The sequence below is a fragment of the Ailuropoda melanoleuca genome, chromosome 16, assembly GCF_002007445.2.
Source record: "Ailuropoda melanoleuca isolate Jingjing chromosome 16, ASM200744v2, whole genome shotgun sequence".
NCBI lineage: Eukaryota > Metazoa > Chordata > Mammalia > Carnivora > Ursidae > Ailuropoda > Ailuropoda melanoleuca.
Window position 1 is genome coordinate 30,373,034 of NC_048233.1, and position 20,611 is coordinate 30,393,644.

At 37.5% G+C, this 20,611-nt stretch overlaps 1 protein-coding gene across 1 annotated transcript in view; it reads right to left on the reverse strand.

Annotated features, from left to right (window-relative positions):
- CPNE8 (copine 8) overlaps window positions 1–20,611 on the reverse strand; it is a 209,653-nt gene that overhangs the window by 177,593 nt on the left and 11,449 nt on the right. Inside the window, exons 2-3 of the mRNA XM_002929624.4 lie at window positions 2,097–2,137; window positions 348–394 (exon numbers count right to left, since the gene is read on the reverse strand). Coding sequence (XP_002929670.2) covers window positions 348–394; window positions 2,097–2,137 — 88 coding nt within the window. The remainder of the gene's footprint in view (window positions 1–347; window positions 395–2,096; window positions 2,138–20,611) is intronic.

Consider the following 20,611-nt stretch of genomic DNA (forward strand, 5'->3'; position numbering starts at 1 on the left):
TTAAAACCTTTAAAGCAATATTTTATAAAAATCAGCAGTTGACCCCTACAAGTGAGACTAAGACTAGCCTTCAATTATGTAAGGATTGCAACACATTAAATTTACTTTACAATGAGGAAAATGCAAGTTTCAAGGCTAGAATATTCTACAGGAAGGTCATAAATCAGACAAACATTGAGGATTAATAAAAACAAACAAAAGATTACTTTCATAAATTAAAAAAATGCAATCCTTGGGTTGAAGAAGACTTAAAATTACTAAAATCAGGGTGGTATCACTTGACCAAATTGTAACTTAGACCCCATATTTTCCAGCACAACAATATTTTAAAAATTTTTAATGCTTACCTCTCTCCATTCTTTATTTCCAACTCCTTGTACATATAAGACACAAACTATAAAAGATGAAAAAGGAAATATATAAATGTCTTTTTATAAATATAAGATATGAATGTATACAATTTATTTTTTAGCTGCCCAAAAGCTACATCAAAATGATTTCCTAAATCCTAGCCTTACTCTTGTAAGAAAATTGCTAGTTAAACATCAACTGACTAAAAACTTTTGTAAAGAAACAAAAACCTATATCAGATCTTTAGAACCTAACATGCATAGACTGAGGCACAAAAACATATAATAATTATTTGCTAATGTCTTCATTTACATTATGCTACAGATACACATAAATTTTTAAACTACAGTTTAACAGTTTGAAATATTTCAGTATGTTACTAGACATTAGTCAAGCTCTTCCAAAGATACCCATAATGCTCAAAGCCATCACAAGACGGACAATCTAGAGCATATCATTCTCTACATTTAACATTTGCAATACCCAACCTCAATATCTGTAAACAGGTAAGAGATCCTGTCAACCACAAAAGGAAGTCACAAAAAGAGAAACGAAGTGTTTGGGGTAAAGATAAGGGATTAAAAAAAAAAAAAAAAGTCCCACTTATTTGTCAGATGAGCCCCAGGAATTTTTATTTATTTTTTTTAAAGGTTTTTTATTTATTTATTCGACAGAGATAGAGACAGCCAGCGAGAGAGGGGACACAAGCAGGGGGAGTGGGAGAGGAAGAAGCAGGCTCATAGCAGAAGAGCCTGATGTGGGGCTCGATCCCATAATGCCAGGATCACGCCCTGAGCCGAAGGCAGACGCTTAACCGCTGTGCCACCCAGGCGCCCCCCAGGAATTTTTAATACCCACAAACTGTAATGCCTTTTCCCCAATGACTACCTCAAAAATTCTAACATCTCACAAAACCACCCCCCTGTAATTAAACCACATTTGCCCACATACTTGTAGAGATGGAGAGGTGCAGTATATAAATTTCTAACTATTACAAGATTTGGAAACACTTGTTGATTTACACATTAATGTTACTGTTTTCTAATTTAAACTGTCTTTCTCATTTTACAAGTTATCTCCAATTTTTTAATATACATAATTAGGAATCAAAAAATTCAGTTCATCCAAGACAATGTTCTATATTTCATTTGGTTAAGCATGCCTTTACATATGCTTTTTATTTACAAAAAAGAAGGAAAATTATTACTCTGGGATTAAATCACTTAAAATTATGGTCCATTGTGGTCACCTTTCAAATACAACTTCTATCATATAGCAATACCATGAGGTTTCGGGTTTTTTTTTTTTTTTTTAAGATTTTATTTATTTGACACAGAAAGAGAGCACAAGGGAAGGGGCAAGCAGTGGGCAGGGAGAAGCAGGCTTCCTGCTGAGCAGGGAGACCAATGTGGGACTGGATCTCAGGACCCTGGGATCATGACCTGAGTAGAAGGCAGACGCTTAACCGACTGAGCCACCCAGGAGCCCCATGGTTTTAATTTCAAAGTGAGCTGTCTTACATTTACATCTTCATCTTGTTTTCTAAGTGCTAAGCAACTCCCTCACTTTAGCCAGACTACTGCTCAGGTAGATGAGAATGCAGGGCTTGACACCATCCCCCTTTCTGTCATTCTGTGCTTTAAAACAAATATTTAAACAAAAGCTATAAGTTTCATACAATTTTTGCAAAGTCAAGTTAGAAAAATAAGTAGACTGTTTCGAAAAAGCAAGTAATAGATACTTACTTGGATCAGATTTAGAGAATGTGTCTCTGTCAAGAAGATTTCTGTTGAATAAAAGAAAAAGACGAATATAAGGCCAAAATATTTATATGAATACATAAATGTTTATAAATATATAAACTTATTATATATTATATATGTAATACATATGTATAGGATATATCATATCTGTGATATATGTCTGCATTATGTATTATATATGTGTTATATATGTATATTATGTGTGTTTGTGTGTGTGTATATATATATATATATCAAATAAACAAAAATTTGCTAAATACGTGCTTGTACTTATTCAAAGTAAACGTCACTTAAGTTCAGGAAGCTGGGTTTGCTCAGCCTCGTACTGAAGCTGGACGATGACAAGAGTCTCCACAAGCTAAGATTAAAATCTGAGAGATTTAACTGTTTCAGGTTTCCTTTCATCCCTTCACGAATCAGTATACAGATGGTCAGCAATGTTTCCTGAATTGAATTTTGAGTTGTGAAACTGATCAAAACTGTTTGGGATTCAGAGCACATGATCCCATCAGTTCACACAATTAGAAGGCAAGAGTGAAGCATTGTCTATTGACACTTCTGTGACATCAGTTCAGAGGAGTTTTGTTGCTACTCTGGTTTGGGAATTTAAGATGAACATACAAATCTTTATTAAAGATATTTTCAGCGGAAGAAAAAATTTAAAAGGTGGACAAAGCTATTATGAGCATCTATTTATTCTTATTTACAGATATTTCCATATCTAAACCAGAATAAAAATGGAAAATCAGAAACTGTGAAAGTCTGGATTCCTCTAATATTGGGCTATCCTGTGCACCTTCAACGGTAGTAATGCAGTCCTGTACTTTATGCTCATAACAATAACCCTGAGTAATCAAAAAAAATTAATTCAGTATGCCCTGATTAATAAGACAATTGGAAAAATTTCCATCTAAAACAGATTATTTTCTTAAATATGATAATTTGAAGCTATACTCTTGTACAAAAAAATCTGGCTATCTAGAAGGGTGACTTGAATGTTCCAGAAGTTAAATTTGTCCTTCTTATTCATCCTTTCTTAATTGGTAATAACTTGTTAGAACAAATTACATTTTTATGGTTAATACTTATACTTAAAATCTCATCTTTAAACTGTCTTATTTCTCCACCCAAGACTAGTACTCATGCACATTTATCTGTACTGCCCATGGTATTTGAAAGGCCTTTTTATTTTTATTTTTTTAAAGATTTTATTTATTTATTTGACAGAGAGAGAGACAGCCAGCAAAACAGGGAACACAAGCAGGGGGGGGTGGGAGAGAAAGAAGCAGACTCCCAGTGGGGAAGCCCAATGTGGGGCTTGATCCCTGGACCCTAGGATCACACCCTGAGCAGAAGGCAGACACTTAACAACTGAGCCACCCAGGCGCCCCTGAAAGGCCTTTTCAAATACCAAAGTGATATCCTTTCTTATTTCAGGTTCTCAAAAGTTACTGCTTCCATGGAATCATTGTACAGTAAGAAAATAAAAATATAGTCAAAAGAAAAATGCAGCACAGACCAAAAAAATGACATTATCTCTTGAAACATTTCCTAAAAAGAAGAGAAAATATTAGACATATTTATATTTGGAATTAAGTCAGCTTCAAAAACCACTAGTCAGAAATCAAATTAAAATAATCCTTCTGTACCGTAAACAGACATCGTGACTCCAGCAATGGTTAGCAAACAGTAAATTAAAACATTTCCACTTGAAAAATTACTGTGATATATATTTACAAAGGTGGCTCTCCACTTAAGTGGAAGTTCTTCAGCCCTTCCCATATCTCCAACCTTTTCCTCGCTAGTGTCCTTTAAAAAAGTAATTCAGCTCTTTCTTTCAGAGTTCATGATAATCTAGTCGAGATGACAGTGCAAAATAGTGCAACATGGTTGGGACTCAAAAACTATGTTATACACATATTTAGAAGAAAATAATGTGATTTCAGTGCCTATTTATCTTAAAAAAAAACAAAAACAAAAACCAAAAACCTGCAACTTTCAACCCCAAATATAAAATAATGGATTTCTAATAAGAATAAAAATAAACATTTTTAACCACAGATTCTACAGGTTAACATTGTTTCTTCTAGCCATTATGGTCCATAATATACATGGTAAAATCAAAAATAAACAAAGAAACCAAAAGACCTTGGATCCTTTACCTGATAAGAAATACAACTCCATAATCTCTTTATAAATTAGCCCCTGATATTAGCAACTTAAATTTCCCACTGGTCTTTGACAACAAATTTCATCAATAAAATTCAAACATATACAATTTCAAGAGTTTGGAAAAGGCAAATATTCTTAAATAGCATATATAGTATAAAAGACCAGGGATTATCAAAATTCACCATAAAGTTCGGGTTGGTGATAGAAATTAAGATTTTTACCTTTACATCCTGTTAGAAATAAAGCACATTCACGTTAAGTAAAATAAAACAGGTCTTATTGCAAAGGCTGTTTTATAAACAAGAAACTAAGCTGAGGCTTGGAGAGCCTGAATAAATGAGTAAGAACACACTTAGCCCAGTATCATCCAGGGGACTCAGCCCTTCTAAATCTGACTTCTCTGTTCTTCACAAAATGCCATACTGTCTGGAGAAGTCCAGAAGAAACAACTTATTTTCCTATAAGTGCTGGAAATATGGAAGCCCCCCACCCACATTATACCTATTGGTGGAGCCACTAGACTATAAAATAAAATAAATTCCTGTCCAAAGACCAATATGAAGAGCAATCCTGACTACAGAATGGAGACAAATAGGAGACCAAACATAACTTTAATTACCACAGAAAAATATCTTCGCTTCCTATATGAGGAACTGTAATAATAATGATAATAATAATAATAATACACAGACACATGCACACACACACACCACTCATTAGCTTTTATGTGGGAAAGTTACACTTCCTTCCACAGAGCTCTCATTTGCTTAAGCCAGGATGCCTATAATTGAATGCCTATTTTAAGTTTATAATGTGAGGTTGCACTTCAACAGTAGGTTAAAAATCCTAAATGTATCTTTCTTTTTTTTTTTTAAAGATTTTATTTATTTATTTGACAGAGATAGAGACAGCCAGTGAGAGAGGGAACACAAGCAGGGGGAGTGGGAGAGGAAGAAGCAGGCTCCTAGCGGAGGAGCCTGATGTGGGGCTCAATCCCGTAACGCCGGGATCACTCCCTGAGCTGAAGGCAGACGCTTAACCGCTGTGCCACCCAGGTGCCCCTGAATGTATCTTTCTATTCTGTAAATCTAGATGTAGCCAAAACAAGGAAGAGAGCAAAGTCCTAAAAAGAAATTATGGAAAACTGTAGTTTGTGAGTAAGAAAATTTACATGAAGAAATAACTTAATCACAATTATACTCTATGAATTGCCTGGGTTGTTCTAGTAACCATTCATCCTCCAATTTCAATTAAAATTCCTGGACTTAAAAGAATACAATTGAAATAGCATCACTAAAGCAGAGGCCCAATCAATTAAACCCTAACCTGCATGAAGAAATACCAGATTAATGGAAGAGGCACATTTTACATGAAACCTGAAATAGGAGAGTAGATAAAGCAAGAATTAGTAATACCTTTCCAGGACCATCCAGAAGAAAGGATTCCCTGACTCCCCCCTTAACTGTTTAATCCTCATAGGTATTGATCCCTTATAACCCTTGTAATAGACTGATGCATCAAGCTACCCTCCCTGATGACAATAGTCAGTTCGCTCATCCTATAACCCTGTCTGCTCTGATTTTATGCTCAAGTCACCTTCTGATTTTAAGATAGTTCTCGTACCACTATTAGCACAGAACTGGCCAACTGGCCAACATGAATATTACAGTTTTCCTGGCCATCGTAGTTTTTATTCTCATTCCAAGAACCATATTGAACAGCCTGGTTAGGCCCTTAAAATGACCTCTCAGCTAAAGACTCTTGTCTTTCTCTAACTGGAAAACAGCAATTCCCTTTAGACTTCAGTGTAAATCTGCAAGTATTTTTCGACCATCTATGCCCGAGACCTAATTAAACACTACCAAAGACAATAAATATTAAAGACATTTGAAGAAGCCTGAATTGTACTAGGTAGACAAACTCACAGAAATGACTAAATAGCGGGGTGCCTGGGTGGCTCAGCCAGTTAAGTGTCTAACTTGGTTTCAGCTCAGGTCATGATCCCACAGTTGTGAGATCAAGCCCCGCATTGGGCTCCACGCTAGGTATGGAGCCTGCTTAAGATTTTCTCTCTCTCTCTCTCAAAAAAACAAAACAAAAAACAAAACCCACCACCAACAACAACTTAAATAGCAATATTGGACTGTATATAAAATAACTGTTATGGGGAGAAAGAACAGTAACCTAAAAATAGAGTCAGATTAAGATACAATGCTAAAAAAAAAAAAAAAAAAAATCAGGTACAATGGTTAGCACTTTTCCCAACTATTTTCAAAGATATACTAGAGAAAAAAAAATTATAGGTATGTGTATATAATTAAAAACTCACCAATGAATATCTTGAAATAAGTATCTTAATTTTCAGGAGTTCAAAGATCCTTCTCTGTTATATTTATACATAATAAAGCTTTATGAGTAGGATACTAAAGCTTCTAACTCTCCATGTCTACAGTGAGCAAACAATAACATGATCTATTAAAGTAACAGTGATTGGTGAGTTAACCTAAAAGTTGTAGGCCTGCTGCTCTCTCTTTCCTACTCAGTAAATGAAATCACCTAATAAATACTCTTCTTTGACAATGTGGTAAATATTGAATTTTTTTAAAATTCTTTAAAAGGGAAACAAATACCATTATCCTAACTAACAACAGATGCAATTTGAAGAAGAAAATCTACTTGATATGTATTATAAATTTTAAAGTTAATAGCTCCGCAGTAAAAACAATTTTATTATTCGTGACCGTTTAGAGTGTTAATTTAACAAAACAAACACTATAGTTGTTTTAGGGAATAAATCTTCAAATTGAAGACACGAAGTGAGTTCCCAAAAGCACCGGCTACCGGTGGCCAACAAAGCTTAAGCAGGTAAAGGGAGTCTACTGCGGTGCCTGATCGGAACTGTTTGATTTAATTTCTCCTAAGAACAAAAAAAGGAGCTTACAAATCGAGCCAAATAAGATACTGTTCCATTTCATTTTCCACAGGAGCAAAAATAGAGCCTATAGAGCAGAATAATGCTTCCTCATTTTACAGCCCAGCATAATTTGTCCACGAGAGGACAGAGAACCAGTCCCTGCATCATACAGCCTCCCCCCAGAGTCGTTCCGTATCTATAAACAGAATGCCTCTGGATTTGATTAAAATTTAAGCAACTGTTGGGAGCCTTTTATTTGCTGTTCTTCGGCACCGTCGGGGCCTTGCTGACTGCCCGCGAGCTCTTTACCGACTATTGCTTAGGCAGCCGCGGAACGGAGCGCAGCAGCCAGGACTCAAGCAGCACCCGCCGAACGAATGAACGGTTTTAGTTTCCAGTCAAAAGCATCGGCTTCTTTCACTGTAGATACGGTGAGGTGTCTTCTTATGAAAAGAAGAACAGAAGAGGTGGCATTTCGGGCCTTTGCCCTAATAAGTAATCCATTAACTGAAACACCACCAGAGTGACCACTTTACTGGCATCATAAACATACCCCGTGTCACATACCCCGTGTTACTCGGCCAGGCGTTATACTGTCTTACAGACTAGAACAAGGAAGTTCTTGGAGGCTATAAATGCATATGCATTAAATGCATATATATGCATATGCATATGCATATATATGCATTAAAATATATATATATTTATATATATATTTATTTTTCAATGCACATACACACAAAATGGTTTTCAGAGGTGGGGGTTTTTTTGTATATAAAGACAAGGAAGTCAAAAGTTTTTTGAGCAACTGAAAGGAAATTTATCCCATCTTCGAAGTGATTTGAATGTAATATTAAATCATCTTGGACTCATTTATTTAATCTCTATTTATATTATTATCATTCACTGAACAAATATTATCTCTGGAAATTAAGCACAGAAATTGAAGGAAAAAAACATTTTTCCTGAAACTACAATGTCTACGGCAAAGGGGAAACAGGTTACGCATAGGCAAAAAGTAAAGCTTTCAGGAATGAAAAAATGAAGCATTTTGAAACCGACGCTTACTAAAATGACAAAGTCAGCTAGGATCTTAGATACCAAGTAATTCTGAAGGATAGGGTCATTGGAAAGTACTTAACAAGATTATCTGGCTTTCAAGAAAATAATAGACTTTCAGGTTTGAAGTTGTGCAAATAGACTACAAATTCGGTTCCATAGCTGCCTCTCATAGCCTGAGCAACCAAGGAGAACTCTATCATACGTGGCACACATTTTCCCACGAACACTGGAAATAAAATACTTTCGGTTGTTTTCAGTTTTGCCAAAATTGGTTGTTTAAAGTGTTTATATATTAGTACTGCAGAGCTGAAAGGATCAGTGATAAAAATATATTTTCTTTTTTTTTAAGATTCTATTTATTTGACAGAAGGAGATAGAGAGAGAATGGGGGTGAGGGGGGTGGGAAGCAGACATCCCGCTGAGCAGGGAGCCTGCCTCAGGGCTCCATCCTAGGGTGGGATGAGTCAACAGACTGAGCCACCCAGGTGACCCAGAAATATATTTTCAATTCTTGCATGGGTTGAACTCAGTTTAGATATTAAAAGAAATTACAGAGGCAGATCATTAAGGGTGAAAACTTTTATGTTTCTCTAAAGGTATTCAGTATGATTGATATTCTTGGAAATTACTTAAAAGAAAACCCAGGCTTTTTCAGAATGTGACTTGTCAGAGCTCTGGTTTTTCTGAGCTAAGGTAAATAGAAGAACCCACTGGTTTGAAGTAATATAAGGTTAACTCAGGGTAATACAAGCTTTCAGAAAAGTGTACAAAACCCAATCCCTGCTTTAAGCTGGAGAAGAAATACATAACATTTAACAAAAATGGACAGGATAAAAAGACACTGAGAACAGGATATGGGGCTTCTTAAAAACCAAAAACTCCCGTACAAAACTAATCTCATTATATTTTCCCCAATCTTGCAACTCCATTCCCTATCTCAGTAAGTGGCAACCATAGAAGGCACGATAATGCCCCCTCCCAAATATATCAGGCAGGTCCTCATCCCTAGAACCTAAATGTGACCTTATTTGGGGGAAAAAAAGTTCTGTGCTGATGTGATTATATTATGAATCCTGAGATGAGGGGATTATCCTGGATTATGTGAGTGAGCCCTAAACACAATCACATATAAAAGAAGAAGCCAGAGGGAGATTTGACCAGACAGGAAACAACGATGTGAACAAAACAGAGAGAAATAAGACTCTGGCGTTGGAGACCAGAAGGAGGCAGCCACAAGCCATGGCATGCCGGCAGCCACCAGAATCTGGAAAAGGCAAGGAACGGATTCTCTATCACAGCCCCAGAGGGACAGCAGCCTGGCCAGCATCTCGGTTTCTGCTACTGACCTCACACTTCTGGGCTCCAGAACAGTGAGAGAATAAATTTCTCTTGTTGCAAGCCAACAAGTTGGTGGTCATTTGTTAAACAGTTGTGGGATCCTCACACAGCAACTCCTCACACAGCAACGTGGTCCAACCCACCTCTCTCTCTCTTCCAAGCCAGACTCCAGAGCCAGCCTCTCCAATCCCTCATTTCCCTACTCCTCTCTCCCCGGATGCTTCCCTCCACCTTGGCTTCTGCATCCAAGTCCCAACTACTTCCCAGACCTCAGAGCTCTTAAGTGATCTTCCTGCCTCCTGTGTCCCAGTTCATTCACCAAGATGCCTCCAAGAGCAATAAAGATTCTGTGGAGATACAGGAAAACCTAATCAAAGGGCCCCATTGCAGGAAACCCATTACCTACAGAAACTCCAAACTCCCCAAGATGGTACTAAATACCTGCTACGTTCTGACCCTGGCTTTATCTCCAGCTGCACCCCTATGCATCCTCCATATCATGGACTCTGCTCCAGACATTTCAGATTTTTTGCAGTCCCTTACACTAATATTGCCTCACATTTCTGTACTCATGTTTTCCCCACAGCATCTCCTTTCCCGAAATTTCCTCACCAAGCTCATTCCTGGTGGGGAATGTGAATTCCTCTCTCTTCCCACTGCAGTGCTCTGGGAAGGCAGATTATTCCCTCCCGTGTACCCTATCATACCCAGCTTGAACATACATCACAAATTCTGCACCTGCTACTTATTTAATGAGCATGGTGCCAGGCTCTATGATGAGCATTTTAAATACATCATTTCACTTAACCCTCAACACAATCCTAAAAATGTAGCAATTATTATCAGACTCCATATTCCAGAGGAGATAACAATATTCAGAGATGTTAAATAAAGTGCTAAAAGTCACAAGAATAGCTAAGTGTTTACGGTACATTTCTGTAAATTTTTTATTGACTTATAATTTTGATTTTGAGTTTTTATTTTTGTATTGGCTATACTGACTGTCTCTATTCCTGAGAACAGAATGAAATGAACGGCAACTACTGTTATATTCATCACTTTAGAAGCTCTAGGGAATAAGATACAAAGTGAAAATGAGACACAGTATTGTAAATTATCATTACGTGAAGATTTAATTTTGTATCTAGAAAAAAAAAAACAAGAGAATTAATTAATAAGAATCTTTCAAAATTAGTAAGATAATTCAGTAAAGCAACTGGAGGCATGATGAATACAAAAAATCAATAATTGTCCTAGGTAGCAACTGTTAATAATTCTCCTATCCCTTATGGACTTTTTGGTAGTTACCTGTCGCCTTCAGTTACTGAAGTAACGTGCAGGCTCTGCAGCTGTTACGGTATACCATAACCCTGCTGCCAAGTCTCAGACCAAACTCTGCCCAAGAAACACTTGTTACTGAGTGGGACTCAAAACAGTCACACAATATCCTCTACGTGTTTAACCAAGGTCTGGGTCTCTGCTGTTTTCAGGCATTCCAAACAGTACCGTAAGGCGTATGTGATAATATTCTGGTAGCAAGATTCACCTAACCTTCTGGTCAAATCAGTCTAGAGAATCCTCCAAACATTCTGCACCCATGACCAAGGAAGTGCTTAGGCCTAGAGCACCACTGCAAATGGCAGAAACACAGCATTCACCAGGTATGTGCAACCTGTTCACTTGCACAATATTTCTAGCTAATATACATATCTTTCTTTTGTAACAGCTTTACTCAGATATAATTCTCATACTGTAAAGTTCATCCTTTTAAAGTGTACAATTCAGCAGTTTATAGAATATTTCAGAGTTGTGCAATCATCATTACCATCTAATGTTTAAACATTGCACCAACTCACCCACACCCCCAAAAAACCTCTACCCATTAGTAGTCAGTCCCTATTCCACCTCCCACAGCCCCTGGTAACCGCTAATCTACTTTCTGTCTCCATGTATTTGGCTAATCTGGATATTTCATATAAATCGAATCATACAATATATGGTCTTTTCTGACTAGTTTATTTCACTAAGCCTATTGTTTTTAAGGCTCATCCATGTTGTAGCATCAGTGCTTTATTCCTTTTTAACGCCAAATAATATTCCATTGTATGGATATACCACAAGCTCATTAGATAATACACATTTGGGCTGTTTCCACTTTTCGGCTATTATCAATAATGCTGCCATGAACATTTGCATATGAATTTTTGTGTGGATACATGATTTCATTTCTCTTGGCTATATACTTGGGAGTGGAATTTCCAGTTCACAAGGTAACTCTATTTTTAACATTTGGAGCACCGCCAAACTATTTTTCCAAGTGGCCGTACCACTTTACATTCCCACCAGCCACAGATGAGGGTTCCAGTTTCTCCATTTCCTCTCCAGTGCTTATTACTGTCTGTCTTTTGTATTATAATCATCTAGTGGTCTAAAGTGGTCAGTCCACAAATCTGATCACCATACACTTCACCAGTAAAAAAAAACCAAACCATTTCTGACATCCAGAGTAATTACAAAATCCTCTGGTGCTGATCAAGACAAAGACAGTATGACAGTCCAGAGTGGGCATTTCTGGAGTGTGGACTTCTGATTAATTTCAAATACTAATGGATCCCATCCAAATATGTAGTTCTGACTAAGACATTTTAGATTTAACTCTCAACATAACACACACATCTCTATGATACTGTCTCTGCTGAAATATTTTAAAATAGATTATGGAAAATATAACAGCAGCCAGAATCAATTAGAAAAGATTGGGGGAAAAAATGTAACATACTATTTTTTAAATCTTGGCATGAAGAATACTTTCTAAGCTTTACACAAACCTCAGAGAAAAGATTAACTTATCTGATAATGAATGCATTTTAAACTTCTATACAAAAATGATACATAATTAAAATACAACATTTGTTACATATATGTTGGATAAAATGTTAAAGCTATAAATACGCAAAGCATTCTCTAAATAATGGGCTAAAGAAGCGAATAGGCATTTACTCACTGAACGTATTAAATGAAGTTCATACTCAACAGTAATCAGTGACATGCAAATAAAATAAATAAGATACCATTCTGTGATACAGATAAATAAATATTAGCTGCATGAATTATGGCTCGTTTAGTTCTTAGTGACATAAAGAGGGAAACGCATGATGAAAATGTGGAGGTTTTATGGAACCCAGAGTTAGGAATGAAACTGACCCTATGGAAAGAACTAAACAAGAACAGAACCACAAAGCCCTGACAAATCACCATGAGGCAAGGAGCAGGACTCCAGGGTCAAACAGGCAGCAAGACCACTGCCAGGCTCTGTAGCAAAAGGGCCCACTGCAACTTCCCAGCAGCCTGTCAAGGGCAGAACTGTAACAATAGCAGAGAGGGCTCTGTGCAGGTGGCAGAGAAGGAAAAGGGGTTAACTGGGATGGCAGCTGAGGTATTCACTTGCAGATGTACGCTCTGAGTTCCTGCTCTCTAGGCAGAGGGCACCATGCCTGTAGAAAGGAAGTCGGGTTCAGATATTTATCCATGGAAAGTCCAAGAACAAACTGGACTGCCACCTTGTCGAAGTCATCATAACATGGATATTAGTGGATACAGGCCTTAAATATATCTCAATAGGGGCCCAGGAGGTATGCGCTGGTTGACATGCTCTATCACTGGGCGGAATCTGGGGTGATTTGTACATACTCCTTTGTTCTTTCCAGTGCTGCTCGGTTTTATGTGGGTGCACACACGCATGTGTGTGTTCTTACCTGAGCACGTAGCACTTTTCTAAAGCTTAGTAATTTTTTTAGAGAGCCTTCGCTATCTTCATAAGGTAATCCACTGTTTTCCAACTATCTCTGTTGAATGCCAGTATAAAAATGAGTTCCTTGGGGAGCCTGGGTGGTTCAGTCAGTTAAGCAGATGCCTTCAGCTCAGGTCATGATCCCAGGGTCCTGGGATCGAGTCCCGCATCGGGCTCCTTGCTCAGTGGGAAGCCTGCTTCTCTCTCTGCCTGCCGCTCCCCCTGCTTATGTGCCCTCTCCCACTCTGACAAATAAATAAATAAAATCTTAAAAAAAATTTATACCATACAATCTTCATAGCAACTATAAGAAAAGGAACTTCTCTCCTCATTTATAAACCAAAACAGAGAAAGATTAACTTATCTAAACTTACTTGGCAATATATGGAGCTGCAATTAAAACCCAGATATTTCAGTCTCTAAACTTGTGCTCTGCTCCTTAATACATTACACCATTTCCCTTATTATGTGACAACACTTGAGACTGTGTATCATCATTTTCCTCAATCCCTTCTCCTGCCTGCTCTAAAAGCAATACCTGTTTTCAGCTCACTTGCTAACAGCTAGCTGGGAAATGACCTTGCACATATTTTAAACAATTTTCAGGGTTTATTACTTCTCCCAGAATCCTTGCATGAAGCATGTTTGCAGGTGACAATCACTTGTCCAAACACCAAGAGCTAGTGACCATGAGAGGTGCTCAGATCACTGCCAAGTAGAAAGCTGAAGGCTAACACTACCTGTCAACATCAGCTCAGAGGTACCTGCCTTGCACGCCACTTCAAAAATATATTGGTCACATGACTAGGTTTTCTCACTATGTTTCTTTGTCTATTAGTTGTTGAGCAACGTATTGCTTCTATGGGGTAAAAAGTAATGTGTGTTCAGGCTCAACATTTCAAAAAAAAAAAATCTTTATATGCAAGGTTGTCTTGAGTCAGCTCTCTTTAAGACTTAAACAACCAATGCATAGGCTATGCCAGTGAGAAAAAATACCATGCCTACGAAGGTAAGGTTAGATTGGGTGGGTTTTGTTTTGATTGGTTCTCCAGATTTTAAGTAGCATCTTCTGTAATTTCTTTGGATCACTGATCACTGAACAACTGAAATGTCCTGAAGAGTAATCTGAGAATCAGCAACAGAGTTTAAACAGAAGGAATTAATTTGGAACAGAAATTTGTTTGTAAAAAAAAAATGACCAGGGGAGATAGGGAAACTGAAAATAATTTTCTAATAGGCATCTGTTATCCTTGTCACAAATGATTAGACCAGGAATTTGTCCCTGACTCAAAAACACTCATCTAGGGTCCAGAAAATAAGTAAATAAACAAATAAAGCTCATTAGCAATGATGAAACCATGCTACCTACAGTATTTGACAAATCCTAGAAAATAACGGAATGAAACAAGTATAGGCAATTGTTCAGCCATGTCTCCTTGTTCCTGTCTTTATACGACTGATTTTTTTTCTCAAATCAATTTATGTTACACTCTCCTCTGTACTTATGCCTTCCAGTAATGGTTCCCATTCATCTGGGATGCTCTACTTTCCTCTCTTCAACTATACATTGAATAAATAATTATTAAACACTATCTGTATGCAAAATATTGGTTTAGATACTAAATGGATATAAAGGTGAGTAAGAGAGGCTCCTGGGTGGCTCAGTCAGTCATGACCTGCCTTCGGTTCAGGTCATGATCCCAGGGTCCTAGGATAGAGCCCCGCACTGGGCTCCCTGCTCAGGAAGCCTGCTTCTTCCTCTTTTCTGCCTACGGCTCCCCCTGCTTGTGCTCTCTCTCTCTCTGTCAAATAAATAAATAAATACAATCTTAAAAAAAAAAAAAAAGGTAAGACACAGTTCCTGTCCTATAGGAATTTATAATTTAATAGTTGTCTGATACTCTTTCAAATGTTTATTCAACAAGCACTAAGTTATTAAGTGACAAAAAAAGGACTTGGTGTTGGACACTGTGATATGAACACATGGACTCCTGACCCTAGATTATTTATATTCTATTATTCTTTACAAATCTGTAAAGAAATGTGTGCAGCAGAATGCAGAATGTGTATAATAAATTCATTACAGATGACAGAAAGGGAGGGATAGTCAATTCTATCCAAAAGATCAGGGAAAGTACTGTCTATCGAGTCCATCAAGTGAAATAACAAAGTGAGGCAGAACTATTCCCATGAGAACCAAGGCTTGGGCACCATAGTTCTCTCGGGAAATGCAGGTGGTCCGAAATGACTTAGAGTTTAGGAGAGAGTTTTTAGAGGCCAGTGGGGAGGAAGAGGGTGGTGGGACATGGAGAGAAAGGGATGAGGCTGAAAAGCTAGGTCAGGGTTTGTAAGGTTCTCATGGATTCAATACATAGGCAATTAAAGGTTTTTAAACAACAGAGTAAGAGTATGATGGTATTTGCTTTCTGAACAGGCCTCTAGCAGTTCCATGTGCAGAATTAATGGCACGGAGGAGGAGAGTGGCCACAGCAAGATGTGAAGTGGGGAGAGGTAAGGAACTTTTGCCATGGTGTCCACAGGAGTCAGACATGCCTGGACCCAGTCAGAAGCAGAGAAGTCAGCCATGTTAAAGAGGCAGGAGATCAAGGCTTGAGGTTCAACTGGCAGAAATTCTACAGGGCTTGGGGGAATAGAGAAAACGGTAGGGAGGACTTATTCCCTTGAGGGAAGCAAACTGGAATTCTCAGGAGTGCCTGTACATAGTTTGAAAAATCTCTGAAGCAATTCTGATGATGATAACCCTTGTTTTGAGTAGCTGGTGGAAATCATGCACCCGAAATGAAAGTGATGCAACCACCCAATAATTTCATTTTTTAAATCACAGCTTTTTATACATGTGCTAGAAATGTTCCTCAATCATCTTCATCATATCACCATGTTATTAAATGAATTCATCCACATATCATCCTCACTGAAACAAAGTAGCTCTCTATTTTTTTTTCTAGTAAGAACCACTACTGAGGTCAATGTCTCTGGAAAGATTCAATGTAATAAGGCAGGATATAACATTTCAGGCAAAATACAATCAACTGAACACTTAGATACTTCAGCTGTGTCACAAGCACTTTGGAAATTCTTTACCCCATCCAACAAAACGTTATAACCAGACAAGTGCAAGAAACAATATGACTTACAAATAGTGACTTAAGTAAATGTGCTCACTTTTTACTTGTGCACATAAAAAGAAGTGGGTTTTTTCCCCCTTTTCTAGAGAAAGTATTATTTCCTCTTCCATCTTCCCATTAACACTTCTTTTTAGTTGAATTTAGATTTTTCTAAAATTTTGTTTTACCTCTTTATGACACAAAATTAAAATTGGTGGAACAAAAACACAGGGTCTGGCAGAAAGTACAGCAGCAGGTAAGAAATCTATTGCTTCTTGAAGAGGCCAGGCCACCAAACAGTTCTTCTTACCCTTGATTCTACCCAAGTGAGACCATCATGTCCTGCTGCACTTTATCAGTTCACCAAGTAATTTATTAGAAACATTTCTCCCCAAGACAAAATCTTCCGTGGGTCAAAGATGTGCTCATTCATTTTCTTATTTAGATATGTTATACAGGATCTCATCATATATACAAATTCTATCATTTCTCTTTTTTTGCATATTATTCATCCCCGATTAAATAAGCAAATCATCTGCTGTTTAGAAAGTAGTAAGTGTCCACTTCTAAAACTAGTTTTGTTATTTGGAGGCAAAGTCAGTGCATTTAAAATTATTTATTTGTCTCTCATTTGTTCACAAATAAAACTTTATGGGATGTTTTATGTAAATTAAGTAAGATGGAGTAACTACATGCTTTTATTAAATCGTACTGGTAAAATGAGTTATTTTAGTGCTCTTACTGTATATACAAACCAATATTGCAAAAAGTATAGACATAGACAAATTCATGTGTGTCCAGATTATTCTTCCAATCTGTCCATAAGGCAGCAAAAGTTTATTAAAAACCTTCCAATGTGCAAAGCAAGCAGATAAGCTTTTGAAAATCAATGATAAGACAAATATGCACTCAAAGTTGGTAGGGGAGACAACTATGCAAGAAACCTAAATAATTACGTCAAAATAAAATAAAAGTACAAGAAATGCATTGTAGGAACTCAAAGGAGGTAATGATTAATTCCGGTTCAGGAATCTAGTAAAACATTATGGGGTTGCTCCAAGTGAGGTCTACAGGCATACCAACTTTATTTTGATTTGCTTTATTGTAGTTCACAGATAGTGTGCTTTTTTTACAAATTTAAAGCAACCCTATGTCGAGCAAGTCATTCGGTGTTATTTTCCCAGCAGCATTTTCTCACTTTGTGTCCGTGTCACATTTTGGTAATTCTCATAGTATCTCAAACATTTTCATTGTTAGTATGTTATATTTGTTAGGGTGATCAGTGATCTTTGACTATTGTAACATTCTAGTTATTTTATGGCAACCATGTACCACACCCACACAAGAAGGCAAACTTAATTGATAAATGTTGTGCGTGTTCTGACTACTCTACTGACCTACTATTCCTCCATCTTTCTCCCTCTCCTCAGGCCTCTCTGTTTGCTGAGACTCAACAATACCAAAATTATTGTTCAAGAGAAAGGAAGAGCCATACATCTCTCACTTTATGTCAAAAGCTAGAAATGATTAAGCTATCAACAGCCAAACCAGGCCAAAAGCCAGGCCTCTCTGAAGCCAGTTAGCCAAGTTGTGAATGCAAAGAAGAAAAGTTCTTGAAGGAAATGAAAAGCTCTACTCCAGTGAACACACAAATGATAAGAAAGAATAGAAGCCATATTAATGATATGGAGAAAGTTTGAGAGGTCTGAATCGAAAATCAAACCAGCTGCAACGTTTCCTTAAGCCAAAGCCTAATCCAGAACAAGGCCCTAATTCCCTTCAATTCTATGAAGGCTGAGAGAAGTGATGAAGCTGAAGAAAAGCTGGAGGTTAGCAGAGGCTGGTTCAGGAGGAAGGAAGCCATCTCCATAACATAAAAAGTGCAAGGGGAAGCACAAGTGCTGATGTAGTAGCCACAGCAAATTGTCCAGAAGGTCGGGCTCAGACCATTAGCGAAGGTGGTTATAGCAAACAACAGATTTTCGACGTAGATGCAACAGCCTTCTATTAGAAGATGCTATCTTGGGTGCTCAGGTAGAGAGGAGAAGTCATCGTCTGGCTTCAAAACGTCGAAGGACAGGCTGATTCTCTTGCTAGGGTTTTAATGCAGCTGGTGACTTGAAGCTGAAGCCAATGCTCATAGACCATTCCCCAAATCCTAGGGCCCTTAAGAATTATGCTAAATCTACTCTGCCTATGCTCTATTTAGGGAACAACAAAGCCTGGATGACTATACATCTATTTACAACATGGTTTACTGAATATTTTAAGCCCACTGTTGAGACCTACTACTCAGAAAAAGGACTTCTTTCAAAATATTACTGCTCGTTGACAATGCACTCAGTCACACGAAAGCTGCGATGGAGATGTACAATGGGATTAACATGGTTTTCATGCCTGCTAACACAACACCCATTCTGTACCCCATGGATCAAAGAGTGATTTTGACTTTCAAGAATTACTATTTGAGAAATACATTTCATAAGGCAAAAGCTGCCATAGTGATTCCTCTGATGGTTCTGGGCAAAGGAAACTGAAAACCTTCTTGAAAGGATTCACCATTCTAGATGCCATTAAGAATGTTTGTGATTCATGAAAAGAGGTTAAAATATTAACATCAACAAGAGTTTGGAAAAAGTCGATTCCAGGTCTCATGGATGACTTTGAGGGGTTCAAGACTTCAGTGTGAAAGTAACTGCAGATGTGGTGGAAATAGCAACTAGAATTAGAACTGAAGCCTAAGGATAGGACTGAATTATAGTAATCTCATGATAAAAGTTGAATGGATGAGAAGTTGCTTGTCATGGATGAGCAAAGAAAGTGGTTTCTTGAGATGGCATCTATTCCTAGTGAAGATATTGTAAAGACTGTTAAAAGGACAATAAAGGATTTACAATATCACATAAATTTAGTTGATAAAGTAGTGGCAGGGTTTGAGAAGATTGCCTCCAATTTTTAAAGAAGTTATACTGTGGATAAAATGCTATCAAACAGCAGCATAGGCTACAGTGAAATTGTTGATGAAGGAAGAGTCAATCGATCCAGCAAACTTCACTGTTGTCTTATTTTAAGAAATTGCTAGAGATACCCCAATCTTCAGCAATGACCACCCTGAGCAGTCAGCAGCCATCAACATCAAGGCAAGACCCACCACAGGCAAAGAGGTGATGACTTCCTGAAAGCTCAGATGATGTTAGCATTTTTTTAGCAATAAAGGATCTTTAACTAAGATATGTATATTTTGTTAGACATAATGCACTGCATACTTAATAGACTGCAGTATAGTATAAGCATAAGTTTCGCATGCATTGAGAAACCAAAAAAATCTATTTGACTCAACATTCCCATTATTGCACTGGTTTGGATCTGAACCTACAATATCTCTGAGGTGTACCTTCAAACCAAGGATAGGCACAGAAACTGGGTGGGGGCAGGGGAGGCTTTCCAGTCTGAAAGAGAGGCACCAACAATGGTGAGAGGCAAGAGTATATACACAAGAGATCCGGAGACTAGCAAGTGTTCCACTTTGGCTGGAGTCCCTGTCTGAGATGTGACTGGCAGGGGATGGATATCTGCCCAGGATGAGGGAAGACCCTCAAAACCATGTTAAAGCTACTTAGATCCTCTTTTGGGAGAAAAGGAGAAAGACTGAAAGTTTCTGCAAAAGGAAAACCACACAATTCAACCTCTATTTAGGAAGCTAACTACACAACATGTGAAGAATAGACCAAAACATGTTAATTCTGGTGTCACAGAGAATAGTTCAGAGAATATTTTAATATTCTGGGGGGAAATACAACTTCCTGAACAAAAAGGTTGGCAGCAGGAATGGAAAAGGAAGTGACAAACACTTTGGAGAGCCAAGTCAAATAGAAAGTTTCAGTGACTAATCAGACACTCTTAAGTAGGTTAAAGGTTATAACAATAGAAAGCTAATAGTATACACATCACTTGGTATTGATTTAGTTTATTTCAAAAATCAAATATAGCATGCTTTCCCTCAAAACCCAGATTTTCCTTAAGAATCTTTCCAGGTGCTACTTAAGGCAGGCAGTACTTTGTAACAACTAATCAGTAAACAAAAAATTGAATCCAT